We start from the raw sequence: 24054 nt of genomic DNA, 5'->3' as shown, positions 1-24054 counted from the left end.
TCTTTTTATGTCTAAATAGTATGCATGGTTTAATGTAGGACATAGCGTCTGTCCATCAGTCGGACATTTGTATCGTTTCTGTGTTTGGCTGCCAGGAATAATGCCGCATGAATGTTCATGGATGTTTGTTTGCGTTTCTCTTGGGTGTCTACCTAGGAGACTCTGGATTTCTAAAAGGTTGTCCCAGAACGAGGAAAAACAACCCTCAGTGATGTGTCTATTCACGTCGGCATGTTTTACTCTCTTTGTGACGCCTGTCACGAGCTGTGGGACCCCTTCTGCTCCTGGCCACAGCATCGCTCTCTCACAGGACCCAGGGGACCTGGGACCGTGGCGGAGCCAGAACGCTCAGGGTGTGCGGGTTGCCACAGACCTGCTGGAACGACCCGAGGTGCTTTTGTCCAACAGTCCCAGAGCCAGACACCAATTGCTCTTCATTTTCCTTAGTTGGGAACAAAATCAAGTAAACCCCACACTTCAGCTGTTTGTGTCACCCCGAACTTACACGCAGCCTTTGTGCAGCGTTCCTAGAAAGCTTCTAGCTGCTCTGCAAACAGTTTACAGAGGCACAGTGTGACACTCGGCAAGTGACAGCGCACTGTCAGTCCTTGCCTGCCAGTTGTGTGACGGCAAAGGAGCCATCGGAGCGGGATCAGGGTCACAGAGCTGGAGTTCCTAATCCTCATTAACAAATTATGAAACATTTTCCTGTGTGTGAAGCTTTCTGAGGCGAAGCTACGTGACACACGGTCCTGAGCTTAATTTAATAGCTCAGGGTCAACTCATGAGGGAGGGTCTAACAATGCGCGAAAGTGAATCATAACAGAAGACTTAATGACTCGGGGTGTTGGCAGAGAAGCCAGTTAGTGCTCACCGTGTTCTGGTGCGGCGGCCAGGCTCACGTGGGGTCCTGCTCCCCCACCTGCTCGTGGGGTGACCTTTAGCCGTCACCAAATGTCTCGCATTTCAGTTTTCTCATCTTTCTAAAAATGGGGGTGATGGGATCAGTCTCATCAGATTGTTGTGAGTGTAGTAAGATGCAGGGAGGGAAGTGGCGCCTAAGGGACAGCCCTGGGCGCCCCAGACTGCAGTGACTGAGTAGCCGGGAGGTCCTGCAGGCGCCCACGGGTGGGCAGAGGGGCCATGTCACAGCAGTCTGGTCTCAGGAGAGTCTGGGCCAGGGCCGTGTTTGGTTTTGTCTGGAAGCGTTGTTGGAGAGAGGAGCGTGGAAGAGTGTCCTCCAGTGTGGTGGCTTTTAACTGGGGGTGACTTTGCACCCCGCCCCTAGGGGTGGCAACGGCTGGGGATATTTGTGGTTGTGCGTGGGCTGCTCCTGGCACCTACTGAGCAGAGGCCGGGGACATTACTCACGCCCCCGAGCGCAGGATGCGGACCACCCCCCACAGCATAGAATTATCCAGCCCCAAATGTTCGTAGTTCTGAGGTGGAGAGACCGTGCTCGGGGCTAGATCTCTGGGTCTCAACCTGGGAATATGTCATGAGCCGCGTTTTAAATCTCCACCCTGCCAGCCTTCGTTATGTGACGGTCGAGCGTGGCTGGACATCAGATTGGGTGGCTTGGGCCTGAGGACAGGGCTGTGTCTGAACAGAAGTGGCGAGGGGCGTTTGAGGGGTGTCCCCCAGCAGGGGAGTGAGCGGCGGGGCCTTCAACGCCCGACCTCAGTGAGAGCTTCCTCGTCACAAGTGATGAAGTTTTTCTAGAGAGAGCAGATTTACGCGGCTGTGGGATAGCATCAGTGTCCTCGTGTCTGGGAGGGGAACGTTCACAGTGTGTGTCTTTCAGTGCCCATGGCGGTCCCCAAGACAACCTCGGAAACACTGAAGCACAAAATCGACCCTTCAGCTGGAGAGACGTCCCCGCAGGCCATCGACATCCTGTTGTACACGCCAGGTACAGACGTCGCTTGGTGTTTATTGCTGCTATTTTTAAAAATGATCTGATAGATTTAGATTTGGGTTCAAGGTCAGCCCTGAAGTGACAGAGGAGACAGCATCATGGCATAAATGTGGACAAAACATTTATCTGCCTTTTTTTATTTTTTTGAGACAGGGTCTCGCTCTGTCACCAGGCTGGAGTGCAGTGGTGTAGTCACAGCTCACTGCAGCCTCCGACTTCCGGGCTGGAGCCGTCCTCCCGCCTCGGCCTCCCAAAGTGCTGGGATCACAGGCGCGAGCCACCGTGCCTGGACTTTTTTTGCTTTTTGAGGTGAAGTCCTGAGCGATGCGAGTGAGGCTGTCACAGCTGCTCCTTGGACGTGGCCTGGTGAGGAGCAGGGCCCTGGGGGGCCCGGGAGAGACCGGAGCGGGGCCAGCCCCGAGCATGGGAATCCTCCTCCAGAGTCACCGTCCCTCACGTCCCACAGCAGCTGACACTTTATAAAGCACTTTCGCTCACATTATTTCCCTCTGAAGTTATTTAATCTGGTCCCATTGTCATTGTGATAAGGTGGTGGCACCTCAGATAGTTGTTGTCATAGGAACTGGACAGACACGGGACGAAGCTGCTTGTTCCGGTGCTGCGGCTGAGAAGCCCATAGTGACAGAGCTTTCGCCAGCCTTGTGGGGTGGGCAGGAAGGGGCATCCTGGCCGACCCCAGCCTTGGGTTGCAACGGCACGGGGTTCCCCGGGGAGTCAGGGGGACCACCCCCAGGCGCTGCAGGCAGGTGTCACGCCAGCTCGGGCCCTGACGGGTGGCGCGTGCATCTCAGGGGCAGCATCTCCCCCAGGGAGCTGACAGACCCCTGGAGTTAATGCCCCCGGAAGGACTGGCAAGCCTCCGCTTCCCGATTTCTCACAGGAGGCGGGACGGGGCGGGGCGGGCAAGGCTGCCTTCACCGCTGGCGGTGGGCGGACACCGTGTCCACGTGGAAAGTCAGGACTGAGCCCCTCGGACTGCACACAGCGATCACTTCCTAGTGGGGTGAAATCTAAACGCCAACAGTAAAAGCAAACAAACATAAGTAGCTAAAGCAAGCACATTTCTAGAAGATAGTAGAGAAAAATATATTCATAACCTCATGGTATAACACTATTAATACTAACCGTAAAGGAAAGGACTGATGAATTTGACATTAAAATCAATGATTTTAGAAAGATTCTTCAAATAGAGTGAAAATGCAAGTTACAGACTTGGAAAGGATGTTTACAGCACAGTAGAATCAGTTAGGGGTTTATATCAAGAACAGAACGGCTAGCCACGCGCAGTGGCGGCACCTGTAGTCCCAGCTACTTGAGAGGAGGAGGCAGGAGGATGGCTTGAGCCTGGGGGTTCGAGGCTGTAGTGCGCTACAATTGCACCTGTGAGCAGCTGCTGCACTCCAGCCTGGGCATCATAGTGAGACCCCATCTCAAAAAAAAAAAAAAAAAAAACCAATAAAAACAATAATAAAACAGCTACAAATTGGGGAGAATGAGACAACTCAGTTCAAAAATTGGCAAGAAACATAGACACGTCACAGAAGAGGATATCGAAATGGCCAATTAAAGCCATTGGCGTCATTAGCAATTAGGGAAATACAAATAAAACCACAGTTAAAAAAAAACCCAGAATCTTCACACCCTTAGAGTGGCTAAAACTAAACAGATGGACACCACCGAGTAGTGTTGGTGCAGGTGTGGGCCGCAGGGCCCCGCCGCGCTCTGGGCGTGAATCGCAGGGAATGCTGTGGTCCTGCAGCGGCCTCTCCAGCTCCCCACTTCTGTGCCTGGGCCCACCGACCCCCTCCTCCTGTGCCCTCTGCCTGGAACGCTGTTCTCTAGTGAACCTCACTCACCCTCAGGTCCTGGCTCTGTAAACCCCCACTCCTGCGTCCCCAGGGTGCCTGGCACTGATTCTGTCTGGCCACTCCTAAGGCTAAGCGACAAGAGGTGGGGCAGTGTCGGGTTCGCTCGTCTTGGCGTCTCCGGCACCTAGCAGGGCGCCTGGCGCTTAGGAGGTGCCCAGCAGCACCCGCGGGACGGCACGGATCCCTGCTGATGCATCAAGAGCTTCTCCTTCAGGCATTTTCGTGTTCACTCCTCTTCAGGGCACCTTGACCCGGCCGAGAAAGTTGAGGACGCTCGCCCCAAACTCTGGTGCGCTCTGAACAACGGCAGAGTGATTGTGTACGACGCTTCCTCGTGGACGGTCCACCAGCACTGCTTTAAAGTGGGCACTTCCAAGCTGGTGAGTAACCGACGCGCCAGGCAAGTCAGGCTGTGTTAAGTCAGCGCAGAGCTGCGAGGACGCAGGATGCACGTTATTCTGCAGCGTCACTTGGTTTCAGCAGGCAGGAGGCCTTTGAGGTCTATCTGGAGTTTTTGAATTAAATGTAAGCTGGTTCTCGCCTTTACTTACACATCCTTATCGAGGGAGAAGAGAACGCCTTTGACTCCCCCATCTAAAAGCCGTCAGTTGCCTACATGCCTTGCCCGCGACGTTCTGTGTGAAGGCTGCTGTCCAGCTGCCACTCTGGCAGCCTGGGTGGCCATCCCTCCGCCCTGCGTCCTGGGCAGCAGCGAGGCCGGGGTCCAGCAAAACTCACAGTGTCCACTCGTCACCCATTATGCCTTCACATAAAAGCAAGCCTGAATTTTTTCTGATAATCTCACAGGTGCAGCTGTTAATACATTTTTGGTAATAAGTTCTGGACACTGCCTGAGTGTCAGCTCTTGCACACATCGAGGTAGCTTGAGTGTGGAATCCGGGACCCCGTCTTGCTGGTCTCCCTGGGCCCTCGGCAGTCTCTCCTGCCTTGAGACCATTTCTGGAGCATTGCCCCTTCCCGCCCCTCCGTGTGCCCTCGCGGTGGCTCATGGGGCATCTTCCCCTGCTTTGCTGGGGCGGGGCCCCCTCGCTGTGGCTGCACGTCCTCTGTGCATCTGCCTGTTGTGTGTGTGCAGGTGTTCTTTCTGGCCCACGTTTAAATTGCATTTTATACTTTGCAAAATATTTTCCCATCGATGCATCTACTACCTGGTGGGCTTTATCCTATTCAAGACACTCTGTGGATATAAAAGAAGCCACTGCCCCAAGGATCTTGCTAGGGAAATCATGCCTTACTCCTTGAATGTGATGGAACCTATTTTTTTTTATACATATAATGTGAAAAGAATGATCTAGTGAAGTATATATACCAAAGCACGTGTCAGGCACTGTTTAGTATCAATTTTGATGGCTGTGTTCCCTCATCTAGAGGTAAATATGACAAGCTGTGGCACAGAACATGCTTTTGAAACTGCTATCAAACAGAAATATTGTGAATTCAAATACATTTTTCTGAGAGGGTGAAGATCACTCTTACATGCCTGAATGGCAAACTTTGCATATTAGCAAGATAGGAAATTGCCAAATTATTTCCTCCCCATATTCAAATAACAGGTCTCGGATGATAAAGTAGTAGGATCCACGATATAATAAATTAACATTTTAAAAAAGTCTAATAATGCTTTAGACCAAACCAAAAAAAAAAAAAGAATTTAAGGAAATTGTTCTTATTCTAAATTCATGTTTTTTCTGTTTGTTCTTAGTTATAAGCATTTCAAAGACTTTTAAATGGTAGAATAACTTTAAAAATCCTAGTTAAAATATTTTTCTAGCAGTCTCTACTGCCTTCCAATCAGGCCAGTAACATTTAAAGCAACAAGTTAGCCCAGTTATGTGAAAATATCTTCCTGCTAGTTTTATAGAAGTATTTCGTACCATTTGACAAGAAATAAACTTGGATGATATTTCATGAAAATGCCGCTTCCTCTGAAATTTGAAGTTCGAAGTAGTTTATCTAAGACATCTTATCTTGAGGCCACTAACGAAAAATATTTTACTAAAATTATACCAGTCCTCAAGTAGATGCCTGAAAAGAGAGGGCTCTTTTAAATGAATGATTCTGAAATCAGCAGGTTAATGCCCTTTTCTAAATTATGGGAACACTTAACTGCTACAGTTAAAATTATCAATTTTTGTAAGAGCTTTCTTCTGACTTGAGAGAAGTAACAATTAACCACCATCGATATTATCTAGTGTGATATCTAGTACCACATCCACCAAAGCGAGCACTGTATCTAGTCCTCCGCACCCTTCAACATGATGTAACTTTTGTTCTTCGACATATATTTGCCTTTGAAAATCTGAGACATTTGTTCAGCTATCAGCAAAATGTTGCACATATCATGGATGAAGACAGGAAAGGTAATCACAAAACTAAAGCAGAAATAGAAAGCAAAGCCGCCAGCTAGATGTCTTTGTCTGACTCCGCCCAGGGAGCTCCAGGTGAAACGTAGGGAGAGCGGCTCAGGGATGCGTGGATCGGTGGGACGGGTAGTCGAGGACAGCCAGATGCCACTTGTTTAGGTGACTTTCATGACTCTTCCACGTTTGAATCCTCAGTTTATGATTTCAGAAAGCCCGCAAGTAGCCATTGGCTGTTTTGCGAAGTCAGAAACCCTGGGAACACCCCGTCTGGCCACAAAGGGCAGAGGCAGTTTGTTGTCGACAGTCGCTCTCATTGTTGGGGAGACTGTATTTGCCAACTAGGCCCCCGCTAAAGTTCACCTGTAACCTCCCACACAGACACTCACGGCGCTTTCCTGGTTACCCACAGACGTGCACGTGCGGAGTGGGAGGACACTCGAGTCGCCCGATGTGCACGTTCCCAGCCGGGGTTGGACCGGGCGGCACTCTGCCTCCTGGCCTCAGCTCACGCTGGCAACAGGTGTCCCTCCCGTGGCCTGTTAGTGCCACGGTTTTCACACTTCTGTGCTTTTTGTCGGTGATTTTGCCGTTTAAAGTGACCCCCAGGCATAGTGCTGAGGTGCTGTCTAGTGAGTTAAGCACAAGGAGGCTGTGGCGTGTCCCCTGGATGCAACGCCTGGGCTGATGCGCTCTGTTCAGGCAGGATCGAGGGTGCTGTTGGCCGTGAGTTCGATGTTGATGAATCAATGTACGTATACAAACAAGGTGTCCTGGCCGCCGAGGTGGCTCACGCCTGCAATCCCAGAGCTTTGGCAGGCCGAGGCGGGAGCATTGCTTGAGCCCAAGAGGTGTGCTGGTGCCACTGAACTCCAGCCTGGGTGACAGAGCCCGACCCCACCTCTAAAATAATAGAAATAAATAAGGTGTCTTTTAAACAGAAGCACACACAAAACAAGGTTGTGTACTGATGGATTGATGAAAACATTATAACCGTCACCCCGGATGTCCCCGGGCTGCTCCGGTTCAGTGTTGGTGGCAAATGTACATTGATAGGACATAAGCACCGCGGAGGTCGAGGGTGGACTGTGTGCTCATTTTTCCTTGGCCTCCGTCAGACCTGCATGGCGATGGTGGAGCAGAACCAGGTGTGGATCGGCTCGGAGGACTCCGTCATCTACATCATCAATGTCCACAGCATGTCCTGCAACAAGCAGCTCACGGATCACCGCTCCAGTGTCACGGACTTGATTGTGCAGGACGGGAACAAGGCGCCCAGGTGCGGGTGGGCTCTGCTGGGGGAAGGAATGGTTTGGCTCTTGGGTGGGGCAGGGTTGGCAGAGGGAGGGGTTCCCAAAGGCTCCGAGGGGTGCAGAGGGACGCAGGTCTGGAACGAGGAAAGCCCGGTGATGCTCTTGGTCTGTTTCTGCTCATGGGTGCAGAGAAATGCATTTCTCCTGTGAGACTGTCCCAGCCTAAGCGTGGCAGTCAAAGGTACCAGCACTCGCCTCCCTGCTGAGTCATCCCGGGGCGTGGTGGCCTGTGGCAGCCCAGGAGGGTCACACCCCTGGGGAGATAGGCCAACTATGACATCAGAAGTCTGGAGTTGTGTGTGGGCTCTCCTCGGTTTTCAGTGTTGCCTCCATTTTACAGATGTCATTGTATCCCCAGCCCGCCCCCCAGAAAAGTCGCCCGCAGGCCAGCAGCTGCAGCCTTTGGCCAGGACTGAAGTGGGGGCCTCGTCCTGCCCAGCCGAGCCTGCCAGCTTCAGAGGGCTCTGGCAAAGCACTTCCAGGTGGTGGTCTTCAGTCCAAGTACCCTAATTCTTTTTGTTTTCTGGGGTTTTTTTTTTTGGGTTTTGTTTTTGAGTCGGGGGTCTCACTCTGTTGCCCAGGCTGCAGTGCCTTGGAGTCATAGCTCGCTGCAGCTCCAACTTCTGGGCTCAAGTGCTCCTCCAGTCTCAGCCTCTGGAGTAGCTGGATCACAGGCATGCGCCACCACACCCGGCTGATTTTTCTTTTGTTTTTTGTAGAGACAGGGTCTTGTTGTCACCCAGGCTGGTCTCAAACTTCTCAGGCCTCAAGTGATCCTCTCGCCGTGGCCTCCCAAAGTGCTAGGATCACAGGCGTGAGCCACTGCACCTGGCCGGCCAAGTACCCGCATTTTAGAACCCACCAGTTTCTCTTTCCCTCTGAAGCCCAGAGCTGGGCGTGCCAGTCCGGTCCTGCCCTCCCTGGGCCATGCGGGACAGGCGGCTCTGCACCCCACAAAGACGAGCATGACTGTGATCACGTGGGCTGCGCTGGTTCACCCCCCAACCCCTGCTCCGCCTCCAGCCCTACCCTGCCTAGGACCAAGTCCTGGGAAACGAGAGATTTGAACCACAACACCCTGAGGTTGTCCATGGGGAGCCAGGGTCTGGCCCACAGGGTGGGGCCCCCACGCCCACTCACCCTGTCCAGGGGGGCCTGGTCCCCTGCGTTGCTGCTCTTTCTTGTCCCTGGGAGAACCAGGGTGTTCGTTTCTCTGGCCCCATCCAAATTCCCCAGGCAGACCCCCACTTCCTACCTACCTACCTGCCTACCTGCTTTGACCACTTACCACTTTCTAGCAAATGACGTATTTTACTTTTGCATTAGCGTCCTGGGGCTGCCATGACAGCACCACAACCTAGATGGCCTAGAAAGGCAGACACTGCACAGTTCTGAAGGCCAGAAGTCCCACATCAAGGTGCTGGCAGGGCCGCACTCCCTCGGCCTGCAGGGGAGGCCCCTCCTCACTGTCCCAGCACTGGTGGCTGTCCGAAGTCCCTGGTGTCCCTTACCTTGTGGACCCATCAGCCTTGTCTTCTCACGGCATTCTCCCTCTGTGCCCAACCCCCCGTGTGTAAGGCCACCAGTTGTGCTGGGTTAGGGCCACCCCGACAATGTCATTTTCACTTGGATACCTCCATAAAGAGCCTATTTCTAAAGCAGGTCACATTCTGAGGTCCTGGGGATTAGGACAACAACATGTCTCTTTTTGGGGGTGAAATCCGACTCGTGACAGTTTCTTCCCTCGCTGCCAGGGCGGCGTCTGCTCTGCTCTGACTGAGTGTCCCGCAGTGAGCCAGGGCCAGCACACAGTGGCTGTCCGGGAGACGAGGACGAGGCAGGGTCTCCCTGTCCAATGTGGAGCGAGCGGAGCCCCAGAGGGGTGGGAGGCGGGTCCCAGGCAGCTGCCGCCCTGGATGCGGGGGTGGGCTGGGGGACCACTGCTCCGTACCCCTTCTCCCTTAGTTTCAGGGGCACCGTGTGTCAGGCCTGTTCAGGTGGGGTACGAGGTGCCAGCCTGCAAGTGAACAGCTCAGGAGGTGAAGGGAGGTGCGTGGCGCTGCTGCAACCCAGCCCCGCAGCCCCCTCACTTGTGGCTGGCACTGACGGTGAACTTGAGCGCGGAGGAGTGCGCCTGCCATCCCAGCCCCTCTGTGGATGGGCCCTTAGGTGAAGCTGGAGTTCAGTCAGTGGGCGGCCACGGTCCTGCTTGCCGACACCTCGCCAGGCCCACAGCACACACCGGGAGAGGGGGGCATCCCAAGAAGCTGCCTCTTGTGCCGAATTGGTTACGTTTTAACGAAGCCTTGTTCAGGCTAAGTTTGTAGGATGCTCAAGTGTTATTACTGAAGTTGAGGATACTTTATCTCATGGTAACTTTGTTCTTTCCCGGGTTAAGGGCTGGGAGTGTTTTCAAAGCCTCGATTAAACACCTGCATGTGTCTTTTGTACCTCCAGGGAGGTTTTCTCGTGCAGCGTGGACGGGACGGTCCTGGCTTGGAATGTGAGCACGCTGCGGGTGACCAGCCGGTTCCAGCTGCCGGGCGGTGGCCTCTTGTCCATCAGGCTGCACGGCGGCCGCCTGTGGTGCTGTAAGTCCTGGGGGCGTGGGGGCTAGGGCTCAGGTACGCCCACTCCCTGCCTGGGAAAGGACGCCAGGTGAAAGCGAAAGCCTCTCTCGCTTCCTTTTCTTTGCCCATTTCTAGTTTTTCTTTAAAATCTGGCTCCTTTTCTGCGCTGTGCAGCAACGAGTTTGCTGCTCTGCACGGGCTTCCCGCGACTCCCCCCGGCTTCTCTGTCCCCCACCTGGGCGTGCCGGCCACGCTCCTGCCCCGCACCTTTGCTCTCCCTGCTCTGGGGGTGCACCTGGCCTAGGTGCCCCAAGTTATGGCTGCTCCTCCCCCAGCCCTTGGTGGTCCTGTCCCCTGTCCCCATCGGGGGACCCGCCTGGTGAGGCAGTGCTGTGTGATCGTCTCTGGTGCCCCTGCTCAGCCCTGGGGGCCCGTCTGCAGGACCGAGCCAGGCATCTTGCCAGGGAGCGATGGGAGGGGCAGGTGCTCTAGCTGGTGGCTCCCATGCTGCGTTTCTGAATGTCCCGGAGCGCTTTGAGGTCTTCCTTGGCAAGTACCGGCTTATGTGAGTCATGATCACCATTGTGTTTTTTTAATGGAAGCATAGTTTACATATAGTAAAAGGCACAAAACAAGCGAACAGATTGTCACATCCTGACAAACATACACTATGTAGCCATCAAACCAGCCAAGATACGGAGCAGTTCCATCACAGCTTAAGGTCCCCTTTCCAGGCAGCACCCCCACCCCCACCCCCGCCGCCGCCCCACCCCGCCCCGCCTCGACTCGCCTCGAAGGGGTACGATTGTTCTTAGTTCTGTCACTGTGAATTTTTTTCCAGAACTTTCTATAAATGGACCCTAGAGTACGTATTCTTTTGTATCTGGCTTTCTTCAGTGAGCATAACGTTCTTGGGATCCATCTGTGATGTTTCAAGCATCAGAAGCGCGTTCCTGTGCATTGCCGGGGTGCAATCCCCCCCTTCCCCAGTAGGTGCATGTTGGGTTGACGGTTTAACTGTCTCCCAAAGTGGCTGTGCCAGTTTGCGTCCCCACTGGCAGCACAAGGGTCCCAGTCTCTCCACATCCTCACCAACACTTACCTGTTTTTTTTTTTAATTATTGAAACCATCCTGGTGGGAGTGAAATGGTATCCTGTGGTTTTCTAACATTTTTTTGGTAGAGTCTTTTTTTTTTTTTAAATCTCAGAATATTATGGGGGTACAAACACTTTGGTTACATGTATTGCCTTTGCACCGCCTGAGTCAGAGCTACAAGTGTGCCCGACCGCCAGAATGTGCACTGCACCCATTAGGTGTGAATTTACCCATCCCCTCCTGCCCCCTTGGTGGAGTCTTTAGGTTTTTCTAAGCGTAAGATCATGTCTCATTAGCAGACAAGGCTAATTTTTCTTCTTCCTTTACAATTTGGATGCCCTTTATTTCTGTCTCTTGCCTAACTGTTCTGGCCAGGACTTTTAGTATTATATTGAATAAAAGTGGTGAAGGTGGGTATTCTGGTCTTGTCCCAGATCTTAGAGGAAGCCTTCAATTTTTCCCTGTTTGATAAGATATTAGCTGTGGGTTTGTTATATGTGGCTTTTATTATTTTAGGTTTGTTCCTTCTATACCTATCTTGATGAAGGTTTTTATCATAAAGGGATGTTGAATTTTATCAAATGCTTTTTCAGCATCTATTGCAATAATCATGTGATTTTTGTATTTCTCTGGTCTTTGTTGTTGTATCTCTGTTTTCAGTTCTGATTTTATTTATTTTGGTCTTTTCTCCTTTTTTCTCCTAATCTAGGTAAAGGTTCATTGATTGTGTTTACCTTTTCAAAAAACTACTTTTCATTTCATTGACCTGTGTTGTTTTAGTTTCATTTCATTTGTTTCTGCTCTTTATTATTTCTTTCCTTCTACTAATTGTGGTTTTGATTCGTTCTCGCTGTCCTAGTTCCTTGAGGGCATTGCTGGGTGGTTCACCTGACCTCTCAGCTCTCCTGACATAGGAGCTTACTGCTGTGACCTGTCCCCGTGCCCTTCCCTGCATCCCACAGAGTTTGGGGTGTTGTTTCCATTTGCATTCGTTTCAGGAAATTTCTGCATTTCCTTCATGTCTTCACTGACCCACTGACCGTTCAGGAGCGTGTTGCTGAATTGCTCCGTGTCGCGTAATTTCTGAGGTTCCTTTTTATTCCTAGTTTTTTTCCTTTGTGGTCAGAAAAGATACTGGGTATGATTTCTACTTTTTAAAGTTTATTGAGACTTGTTTTGTGGCCTAAGATGTGGTCTGTTCTGGAGAATGTTGCATGTGCTGAAGAAAAGAGCCGTGTTCTGCAGCAGGCGGGTAGAATGTTCTGGACACGTCAGTTAGGCCTGTTTGGTCTAGTGTGCAGTTTCACGCCAGTGTTTCTTTGTTGATGTTCTCTGGGTGGTCTGTCTGTCACTGAGAGTTGGCGACGTCCCCTGCTATCCTGGCACTGAAGTCCGTCTTTCCCTTACAGCTATTAACGTTTGCTTTGTACACTTGGAGATCTGAAATGTCTTCTCAGCTCTTGAACGTTCTAGCTACTGCTTTCTGCTGTTGATGTGCAGTTGAGGAAAGTCTATGTATACACATATATTTTGGGGTCCCCTCATTTTGAGGATATTTCCTCTCCATTTCCAGCTTTACTGGCAGCCTTAAGTTGGCCCCTCAGCCATGTGCGGTGGAACTTTCACCTCCCCCTGGTGCCCTGCGGAGAAGCTGGGCAGGCGTGCAGCTCTCCACGTTTGTGTCTTCTCCTTCGAGGGCCACACCCCCTCGGCCGTGGATGGTCTCAGTGGCCGTCAGATATGTGTATGTGTGTGTGTCCACCTGTGGACGCATTTGGGACTAATGTCGCGGACCAAGCCTCGGGCTGAAAGGTGCCTGTTGATTATAGCTGGGGGATAACAGAGATTAGAATGAGGATGGACAGCCTTGCTTTGAGGATAGAATCCCTTTTATTTTCTAATTTAACTTAATGCAGTAAGTAGTTTTGTTATGTAACAACGAGGAAAGTAGGGTTTCTTCAGGTAAAAGAGAATCTTTGCTTATGAAGTGTTGTAAGTCTCCATCTAGACAAGGATGGCAAGCGAAGATCCTGGTCACCCCTCAGATGCCATCAGTTCAGGTGCTGGGCTCACGCCCTTGTCTTTGTTCTGTGCAGGTATCTGTGGGTGCCAAGCACGGCCTGAAAGAGACCTGGGAGCAGGGTGGGTGGTGGTCCCGGGCTTCCTCTCCAGTCCCCTGATGGCATATCAGCTGGGCAGCTCCCCGTGGGCACCACCAGGCCTGAATGTTGCCCGGAAGGCCGAGTGCTCAGGGTGTTTTCTGGAAGGGAAGTGGATACCTGGTCCATCTCCCGTGCTCAGAGGCTGCCAGCTTGCTGGCTGTGCTCACGGTTTGGCTGTGGCTTCCCCGTGCGTTTGGGCTCAATCCAGGCTTGGCCACCAGATGTGTGGTCACTGTGGGCAGACCCCTCACCCTCTCGGAGTCTGGTTCTCCATTTGAAAAGTGAGCTGTAAACACCACCCTTCCCACCCTGAAGAGCGCTGAGGGTCAGGAGAGGCTGGAAGCCAAAGCACTGTCAGCCTCCAAGTGCACCCTGACTGCGAGTGTTAACGACGGGGACCCAGAACCCACCCCCGGTGGCACTGCTCTGGCCCAGATGTGAAAGGGGACATGGGACAGGACCAGAGTGTCAAAAGGGGGTGAGAAGTGAAGCAGCAGAGGAGGGTGACCCCCTGGCTGCCGCGCCCCGAGGATGGAGCCCCGCACGCAGGGTGCCCCGAGAACTGCCGCCTTCCCTTGCCAGCTTCCCCCACGCTGTTCTCTCTGCTCCTGCCCTTGCACCCTTTACGCTCTTTGTCCTTTAGTCCTGGGTGGGACAAAGCCCTCCCCAGGCCCACCTGGGGGGACAGTGGTCCAGCCTGCCCGCATCTGCTGTCCCCGTTGGCCTTCCGTGTGCCGCAGGCTCCCTGCACGTGGCCACGGCCAGGGTCCTGGTCTGAGTCCCAGCCCCAGGGCCCAGGCAGCATTAGCGCATGTCTGCGAGTTTATGAAGAGCCAGGAGTGGTTTCGGAGCTGGCAGCCCCACACCAAGGAGGAGCCCAGGGGCCGGAGGACCCCCCAGGTCCAGGGTGGCTGGAGCCCCTTGGCAGACAGGCTTCCCGTGGCTCCTGCCGCCCAGTGTCCCCGCCAGGCAGCAGCATGCGCCAGGGCCCCACTCATTAGTCCAAGTGGACAGTGGCACATCTGGACGAGGCTTCCTGCAGGATGCCGGCCTTCGGAGACCAGGTCTCAGGAAAAGCACCACTCAGCCGGACTTAGAAGCAGGAAGGAGAGCTGTAAACCCAGCTTAGCTTCAGGGCCACTGGGCGCCCAGGGACCAAGGGGGCCATTCCTCAGATGAGGCTGAGTGCCGGTGGGGTCCGAGTCCCATGTCCTCTGCAGCTGTATGAAGCCAGTACGGCATCTCTAGGCGGGAGCACTTCCTGCTGCTGTCCAGGCCGCCCTCTGTCCCACTGGTGCTCCCTGGGGCCTCTTTGCTTGTGAACTGGCTCCTCCCTCAAAGTGTGGATGGGACTCCCTGGGGGCTCCCTGCAAAATGGGTGTGTGTCCTCCCAGCCCTCATGCTGGCTGTGCGGCTTTAGCTCCTGGGTAGGGGGTAGAGGGCTGTGTGCAAGGAAACCGACAGAGGAAAGACAGGCAACGCCTTAGCTTTTCCTTAAAGACAACTTCAGGCTTCTCTGCGCACGTGATTTTACCTCCTCTGTGCGGTGCGCATTTTGGTGGCTTATCGCTCTCACAGGTGTGGAAGCTCTTTTGGTTTGCAAAAAACGTTCCACTGGAATGAGGAGTAGAAAAGCACTTAGAACAACACAGAGCCGGGCTCCACAGGCGCGAGGTGCTAGGGCCTCCAATTCGAACAGCCGCTAACCGGGTTCGGACCAGTTTGGCTTCACATGATGGAAAACCCATGGCGAGAAAGCTGAAAGTTGCTGTGCGGATCGGAAGAGGGTGCTGGGTCGGGTGGTTTCCCCATCAGTAAAAAGGGGGCTCACGGCCCCACGTGCCGCAGCGTGGAGTGGTGGTCAGGGGGTGCCACAGGTGCCATGGGGCAGGCCTGTCACAGGAGTCGGTGGTCATGTCACGCTGACCAGCCCTTTGTCCTCACGTGTGTCTCCAGCCGGCTCTGCCCTTCCTCATCCTAGCTCCGTTGTTCTGCAGGTACCGGCAACAGCATCGTGGCTGTGACCACGAGCGGCTTTCTTCGTCAAGAGTTGAAGATCGAGGAGAACTTGGGAGAGACGAGCACGTCCTTCCTCGCCTTCCAGCTCCTCCCCGAGGTACCAGCAGCGTCTGTGCGCCCGGCACGCGCGGCCCTGCCTGCCATGGCCCGCAGCCCACGTCTCGGTTTCTCTTCCAGCAGGAGCAGCTGTGGGCGGCCTGTGCGGGGTACAGCGAGGTTTTCATCTGGAGCCTGAAGGACCTGGCCCAGCGCCCCCAGAGGGTGCCCCTGCAGGACTGCTCCGAGATCAGCTGCATGATCAGGGTGAAGCAGCAGGTAGGGTGGGGGGCCCCCGCCGCATCCCCGGTGCCACCGTGCTGACGGGTGCTTCTGCCCTCACCTCTCAGGAACCTACTGTCCTTAATGGCAACAAGCAGAATGGGGGCCACTTGGCCCCACAGGGTGTCACGCACCTTGGGTTTCGTGGTGCGGCCAAAGCACTTGGGAACCGGGTGTTTCCCAGGGCTGCCGTAGCAGAGTATCCCAAACTGCGTGGCTTGAAACAACCGGACCTTATTTTCTCACAGTCCTGGAGGCTGAGGGTCTGGAATCGAGGTGTCAGCAGGGCTCTTCCTACCTGGGCCTCGGTGGGACGATGGAGTCCCTGCCGCTCTCTCAGCCCACGGTGCTGCCGGCAGTCCTGGTGCTCCTTGGCTGTGGACACATCACCCCACCCTGTGCCCGCACCGTTGTGCAGCATTCGTTCTCTCTCTGTCCCTCTGTGTCTCTTTTCTCGTGGGGGCCTCGGTCCTACTGGGTCGGGCCCACCCTGCTCCAGCCTAACCGCATGTTAACTAGTTACCTCTGCAGACTCCATTTCCACATAAGCTCACGTTCTGAGGTTCTGGGGAAGGACATAGATTTGGGGGATACTATCAACACACTAATGGCTGCTCTCTGCCCCCCCAAATTCACATGTCCCACAGGCCTATCCATCCACTTCCTCCCAACCTCCCCCAAAGTCTTACCATTCCAGCATTAACTCTGAGTCCAAGGCCTCATCCAAACAGGACCCAGTGACCTTAGATCTGGGCGAGGCTCCAGGTACTGTCCCCGGGGGGGGCGCAGCTCCTCTCCAGCTGCGAACCTGTGCCACCAGGACCCAGTTCTTCCTTCCCAAGACGCAGTGGTGGGACAGGCAGGGGCCAGACGTTGCCCTTCCAAAAGGGAGACATTAGAGGGGGACAGGAGCTGCAGTTCCCAGGCAAGGCTGAGACCCAGCAGGGGAAATGCCGTTAGTGTCCCAGCTTTACTGAGCTGTAACTGACAAATAAAAATCGTATGTACTTAAGACCTGCAACTTGATGTTTTGATATACGCTGTGAAATCATCACGGCAATCAAGCTCATTAACATACCTATCATCTCAAGAGTTAGGTTTTTTCTTTTTGTAGTGAGAACGCTTAAGATCTACCCTGTTAGCCAACTTCAAGTACACGACACAGTATTGTTAGCCAGAGTCACACTGTCCATTGGGTTTTACGGCCTGAGAAGGGTCCTCTGGGCCTGCCAGGTGCGCCCGCCTCTCAGCTGGCAGAGGCCCTGCCCAGGAGGGCATGGATTTCGGGGTGCACGCGTCCCCCCAGGATGCCAGGTGGAGCACGGTGCCCCTGGGAGGGGCCCTTCCCGGCTAACGCCCCTCCCATCTGTCCCCGGCAGATCTGGGTGGGCAGCAGAGGGCTGTCCCAGGGGAAGCCCAAAGGGAAGATCTACGTGATCGACGCCAAGACGAGGAGTGTGGAGAAGGAGCTGGTGGCGCACGCGGATGCCGTGAGGACCCTGTGCTCGGCCGAGGACAGATACGTGCTGAGTGGGTCGGGCAGGGACGAGGGCAAGATCGCCATTTGGAAGGTCGAGTAAATGTGAGTGAAAGTGTTCTGTGAGCAAGGACCACGTGCTCTCACCTGCTTTCCGGAGCTTTCCCGGGAGCAGGAGCCCCCAAGGGGCTGGGGGAGACAGAGCCACACAGGGCAGGGCAGGAACTGGCATGTCCAGCACACGGCCCGTGACGAGAGGGACTGACAGCCACACACCTTCTCTCCTGGAGTTTCCCGCTCTGTGATTAAACTGCACCAAGGGCTTCACGCTGGGGCTTCCCAGGCAAGCAGCTGCATTTGTCCGCGATGACCTCTGCTGAGAAGGGCTGAGAACTGACCTTGCGTGTTGTCTAGAAAGTTCCGGAGTCCACAACCAGGGGGCAGCAGCATGGCTGAATCACAGGTGACCCTCATGCCTCTGGGCTTGCCTTTCCTTCGCCTCCTTCACTCACTCGCCCGTCCTTACTCACCACTAGGGGACGCTGGGCTGGCGCGTGACAGGGCACCAGAGCTCTGCAGCCTCCTGTGGACGCCTGGTGCCAGGCGAGGCCTGTGAGGAGGCGTAGTTTACGGTAACCACTTCGTGCTGTCTCCCATCAGAGCAGGTGACCAGGGCCCACCCAGGGGAGGCGACAGCACTGTGGTCAGGTTTGTCCTGCCAGGGGTTGGGTCGGCTGGGGCAAGCTCTGTCTTGGTTCCTTTTCTTTTTTAGAGATGGGGTCTTGCTGTGCTGCCCAGGCTCCAGGCTGGATTCAAACCCTGGGCTTAAGTGATCCTCCCACCTCAGCCTCCTGAGTAGCTGTGACTACAGACATGTGATACCACACTTGGCTTCTTTTAAATTAAGGCAAAATTTTTATAATGAAGAAACCTAGAGGCCAGGTGCTGTGGCTCACTCCTATAATCCTAGCATTCTGGGAGGCCGAGGTAGGAGAATTGCTTAAGGCCAGGAGTTCGAGACCAGCCTCAGCGAGACCCTGTCTCTACAAAAAATAGGAAAAAAAAGCCAGGCGTTATGGTGGGCACCTTCAGTCCCAGCTACTCTGGAGGCTGAGGCAGGATTGCTTGAGCCCAGGAGTTTGAGGTTGCTGTGATGATGCCACTGCACTCTATCCTGGATGACACAGCAAGACTCTGTCTCCAAAAGAAAAAAAAAGAAACTTAGACGATTTTTCCTACAGAAGATCACAAACAAAATGTTCCATCTAAAATAGCATGTGGGATTCGGTCTCCCGGTAAAGATATTACCAGATACTGGTGTACATTTCAATTCCATTTGCATCTCGTGTGTACATGGTTTATGTATATGATGCTTTATTATTTAACTGAAAAGATCCTAGCTGTAAATAAATATTTGCAAAAAAGACCCTTTGCACATTTTTACTATAATATCGAGGTTTCATTCCTTAAATGTTCTGCGAGGAAGGTCTTGGCGTGGTTGTGGGGGGAGCGCCGGCTGGCAGTGCGTCGTGAGGGTATGTGGCCCGTCCCCTGCGCAGCCACCGCACGCTGGATCCCGGAGCCCCGCTGGACTCTCTGCCCTGTGTCCTCAGGACTAGACTGCAGAGCCTGCACACCCTGAGGGTGTCTGGGGGCGTTTGTCGGGCTCCGGCATGGGGCCGAGCTTCAGAAGCACTTGCAGGGCCTCCAGATGGAAACCGGGGCCCCGGCCTCCGGTGGGGTCTGCATTGTGGAGCAGCACATCACTGACCGCTGTTTCCCACCAGGGTTTGGTTTTAGGTAGCCCCTGACTTCTTGGGGCATCGCGGGAATGCGGTGCAGAGAAGAGCTGTGTGGCCTCCTGCTCCCCGAGAGGCTCTGCTTGCAGAGAGCGGGTGTTCCCTGACTTCTAGAAGGAAGACTTGGCCAGGAGCAAAGCGAAAAAGGTTGAATTTTGCTTTTGTAAACATGTGAATACTTACTGTCAGGTATATGCCTATAAGTTATTCGATGCCAAGCCACATGTAACCAGGTATTTTCGGCTTGTGGATAATAAATTCTTGCAATAAGCGCTGATGTGCAGTTTTCCTCACTTTATCCAACACGGATGGGCGGACGAGGTCTTGACAAATCCAGTGCCATTCTGAATTTGCTCTTAATTCACTCTAAGTGCCAATCAAGTTATTTTAATACAGGCTTTTCATTTCTTTGACTCATGGTGATAATTTTCAAGATCTTGACAGTGATTGCATTTGAAACCAGTGCAGGAAAACCAGAGGCTCTTAGGAAATGGTCATTTATACAATAGAGAAGGACGAGGTGAATACGTGCGCTGAGCCAGCGCAGGGTTCTGTGTTTGTGTCCACAGAACCCTTGCCAGCGGGGTTTGCTGACACAAAAGGGGCACTTCAATGCCTTCCACTCTTTCCTCTGTGCTTTGGAGAGATTCCGTTATGAATGATTTGTCATGGAAAAGACCAAAATGAGCTGGAGTTCGTTAAACAGACTGTGATGCCTTCCCTGCCTCGGCTTTAGAAACCTGAATTAAATTGGTAGGAAAAGGTGTTTATCTTGAATGAGAAACAAATATATTTCAGTACAATTTCAGAGCCCCCGCTCTGTGTTTCTTGCTCCTGGGGCCGGCACTGCTCCACGGCGCCAAGCAAAAGCCCATCTCAGCTCTCTGCTGCTGACCAGATGTAAAGATGATCAGCCGCTAACACTTTTATGAGTTGTTCTTGGAAGATGTGTACACGTCGGCTGTTCTCGAATGACAGCCCGTGGAATTGTGTCTGTCACGATTCCAGGTGACATGATTCCTAGTGACTGTGACTGTAGCATCTGAATTAAAGGTGCATGACTTTTCTTGACTCCTTGGGAAGATGAAGGGGCGTGTTCTCCAAGCGGCTGGGGAGGGCACGGTCGGAAGGCCAGGCGGAGCTGCCTCGTGGTCTCTGCTGTCGGCTGCTGTTTGCGTTTCTTGCATCAATGCCGTGGCTTCCCCCAGAAGGTGAGGCAGAGGTGCACAGACACAGAGCTGGTTTCTCTCGCCCACACTGCAGCTGCACGACCCTCGGCATGCTCAGGACGGGAGAAGCTCCGGATTTCTGTACCCTGGGCCATGGAGGCAGCCTGGGGCCCTGGGCACGGCAGAGGGACCACGGCCTGGTCTGGGCCTTGCTGGGGACCTGGCCACATGACCTGAACCCCCTGTATCTTGCAGGGCTGGTGTGGCGACTGCGAGGGCACATCACACATCCAGTGCACTGCTGGGCATCCGGGAACAGCTCAAAGACTATTCCATCCTGGGCTGCTCAGTGGGCTCTCGTGAAAGAAAATATTAAGGAAAAGGAAGTAAAGATGTGATCGCTAACTGTAGTGGGTTGAATGGTGGCCCTCATAAAGATACGTTCCTGTCCTACCCCGGGGACCTGTGAACATGACCTTATTTGGAAAAAGGGTCTTTGTAGAAATAATTAAGGATCTTGAGATGACATCCTCCTGGGTTTAGGCTGGGCCCTAAATCCAATGACAAATGTCCTAAGAAGGAGAGGCAGACACAGGGACAGACACGGAGAAGGCCATGTGAAGGTGGAGGCAGAGATAGGAGTGATGTGGCCACACGCCCAGGGCACCTGGAGCCACCAGAAGCTGGAAGAGGTGAGGAAGGATCTTCCCTGGGGGCCTTCAGAGGGGTCATGGCCCTGCCGACACCTTGACTTGTGGCCTTCAGAACTGTGAGGAAATAGATTTCTATTGTCTCAAGCCCCCCCAGTTTGTGGTCACTGGCAGCCACAGGACACGCCTATAGCTCCCACTTACCGAGTGCTTGCTGGCTCAGGTGCCACACCGGGCACTTTAAAGGTTCATGTGTGCACTACTGTGTACGATCCTCAGAACACTGTGACGATGGGAGTCCCCACTTTACACGTGAGGATGCTCTGTCTCCAGGACAACAGAGCAAGGTAGAGCTTGCAGGGCATAAACGCTCCTGTTTCCAAGAAGTCAGGAGCAGTTTTCTTTGAGAGGACCTCAAGAGCCGCTCTTGCTCTAACATGAAGCTTTCCTTTCAGCTCGTGTCCTAACTTAACGAGGTGCAGCAGCGGGAGGCTGAGGCTGGTGGTCCTGAGATGTGTTAGCAGCCCCTGCCCCATTCAGGGAGAACCCTGCGGTAAGGGAGAGGGTAGACTCACCTTACTTTGGTGATGGAGAAAAGTACATCTCACCAGCTCTGCATCTTTCCCTGAGGGTCAAGGGGGTGGATTCTGTGGCTGTGGGCCCTGGGCCAGTGAGACATTCCTGTGGCTCTGCTGGGCTTAAGGGTGGTCAGCCAGAGGTTAGCAGGCTTAGGCGGTATGTTCAGAGACTGGGGGGAGGATCAGCGACATGAAGTAGGACAATGGTTTAGTTAGTTGATCCTGAGCATCACTAGTATCTCCAATGGATGGCTATATATGGAATGGTTAAAAAAAAAAATAGATTTACCAAAAAGGCAGGAAAGGAATGACAGAGGAACAAAAACCAGGTATGACAAATAGAAAACAAGTAGCAAGATAACAGATTTAAACCTAACCGTACTGATAATTATATTAAGTGGAAATGCACTAAACACTACAATTAAAAGATTGTCAAACTGCATTAAAAAAATGAGATTGAACTATATATTATCTACGAGAGATACAATTTAAATATATATAAAAACACAAATGGGAAAAGAGTAAAAGTATACCATGCAAACAATAAACATAAAAAAGTGCTATGGCTATATTAATAGACAAAACCTACTTCAAGGTTTATTACAAGAAACAAACAGGGATATGCATGATAATAGTAAAAGATCATTAAAAAGACATAATCCTATATGTATTACATATGCACTTAATAATAGATTCTACATACACGAAGCAGACATGATAGAACTACAGGAGAAAACAGACAAAACCATAATCATGGTTGGAGATTTTAATACCCTTTCTCAATGACTGCTAGAACAACAAGAAATTAGCAAGGATATAGATGATCAACACTACTCCCAACCAGCTTGACACAGACCACCACACCCAACAACAGCACAATACTCATTCTTTTCCAACGTACACGGAATGTTCATCAAGCCAGACCGTGTGCTGGGCCATCAAACGAACTTGATTTAAATCTTACCGAATATGTTCTCTGACCACACAGAAATGGAATTTGAAATCAACAGTAATAATATAACTGAAAATCCCTAAATTAAAATTATGTTGGAAATTAAACAAGATACTTCCAAATAATCCATAGATCAAGGAAAAAAATCACAAGGGAAATTCAGAAATATTTTGAACTGAATGACAGTGAAAACACAATATAGCAAAATGTATGGGAAGCAGCTAAAAAGAAAAAGTATAGCTTTAAATGTTTATTAGGAGAAAGGTTTAAAATCTAAACTTCTATTATAAGAATATAAATAAGAGCATATTTACTGTAAAGGAGGGAAATAATAAAGCCTAAAAATCAATGAAAGGGAAAACAATCAACAAAGCTAAAAGCTGGTTCTATAATTGATAAACTCTATCAAGACTGATCAAGAAACAAAAGAAAAAACACAAATTACCAATATCAGGAATGAAAGAAGGAGTACAAATCTTACAGACATCAGAAGATAGTATGAACAACTAGTGTAGATGAAATGTGCAAATTTCTTGAAAAACAACTTTATGAAACCAACACAAGGAGGAACAGAAAATCTAAAGAGTCCTAGAAAGGAAACTGACTTTGTAGTAAAAAAATCTCAGTTGGTTTCATTAGTGAATCCTAACAAACACTCAATTATGGAATAATAGAATTCCACAGAAACCCTTTCAAAAGAACAGGGGAGGAGAGAATGCCTCCCAGCTCACGGGAGGAGACCAGCACGGCTCTGTAACAAACCTAACAAAAACTTTACAGGAAAATAAAATCAGAGATCAATTCCCCCCAGGAACACAGATGCAAAATTCCTGAACAAAATGTTAGCCAACTGAATCCAGCAATACTTTCAAAAGTTAATATATCATGACCAAGTGGGGTTGGAAAATGCAATGTTAGTTTAGCATTCAAAAATCAATATAATTTAACATGTTAGCAGAACAAAGGAGAAAAGCCATAATGATCATCTCAAGAGATGCAGAAAAACGTCCAACAAAATAAAATATTCATTCGTAATTTAAAAAAATCTTGGTAAACTGAGAAGGGAACTTCCCCAAACTGATAAAGAGGATTTACAAGAAACCTACGCAAACATCGTACTCAAAGATGAAGGACTGGTTGTTTTTCTCCAGGATTGGGAACAAAACAAGGAATGTTCATGTTCACCCCTCCAATTCAACCTTGTACTGGAGATTCTAGCCAGAGAAATAAGGCAAGAAAAATAAAAGGCATAGAAGACTCTTGGACAGGTTGAGCATGGGTGACCTGTCCCTGTGTGTCACTGTCTCTCCTGGAAGGAGGAGGGAGGGGTGGCTCTGAGGTTGGAGGCTCTGGCCCACTCTGGCAAGCTGATCCTCAGTTGGGGACAAAGGGCCTGTCTCCCAGCGTGGTCTGTGTGGTCTCAGGACTCATGGAGCAATAGCCTGGCTCTTCCTGTGGACACTGCTGGCCTGTCAGACAGGGTCTGATACACTGTCGCCTCTGCCACACCTGCTGTCTCTAACACCCTAGGCCTCTGCATCCTTGCGCTCCTTGGACACAGTAACTCATTCTGGGATCCCCTACCAGCCACAACTGTGGGGAGGGGAGTGGGAAGAAAAGGCATAAAGATTAGACTGGAAGAGGTAAAACTGTCTTTATTTGAAGACAGCATGATTGTTTACATATATCCTAAAGAATCTATTTTAAAACTAGAGTAAGACCAGCCTAAGCAAGAATGAGATCCCATCTCTACTAAAAATAGA

At 51.9% G+C, this 24054-nt stretch overlaps 1 protein-coding gene across 1 annotated transcript in view; it reads left to right on the top strand.

The window, feature by feature from the left end:
* Positions 1–18873, top strand: part of DENND3 (DENN domain containing 3) — a 62129-nt gene extending 43256 nt beyond the window's left edge. The window contains exons 17-23 of the mRNA XM_069466818.1: positions 1805–1912; positions 4048–4187; positions 7307–7467; positions 9959–10092; positions 15327–15445; positions 15526–15663; positions 17046–18873. Of these exons, the coding sequence (XP_069322919.1) occupies positions 1805–1912; positions 4048–4187; positions 7307–7467; positions 9959–10092; positions 15327–15445; positions 15526–15663; positions 17046–17246 (1001 nt within the window). The 3' untranslated portion in view covers positions 17247–18873. The remainder of the gene's footprint in view (positions 1–1804; positions 1913–4047; positions 4188–7306; positions 7468–9958; positions 10093–15326; positions 15446–15525; positions 15664–17045) is intronic.
* Positions 18874–24054: the final 5181 nt, after the last annotated feature.

The sequence above is a fragment of the Eulemur rufifrons genome, chromosome 3 (assembly GCF_041146395.1).
Source record: "Eulemur rufifrons isolate Redbay chromosome 3, OSU_ERuf_1, whole genome shotgun sequence".
Classification (NCBI taxonomy): Eukaryota; Metazoa; Chordata; class Mammalia; order Primates; family Lemuridae; genus Eulemur; species Eulemur rufifrons.
Note: the sequence above shows the minus strand (reverse complement) of the source record. Positions and strands in the feature narration are given on the sequence as shown.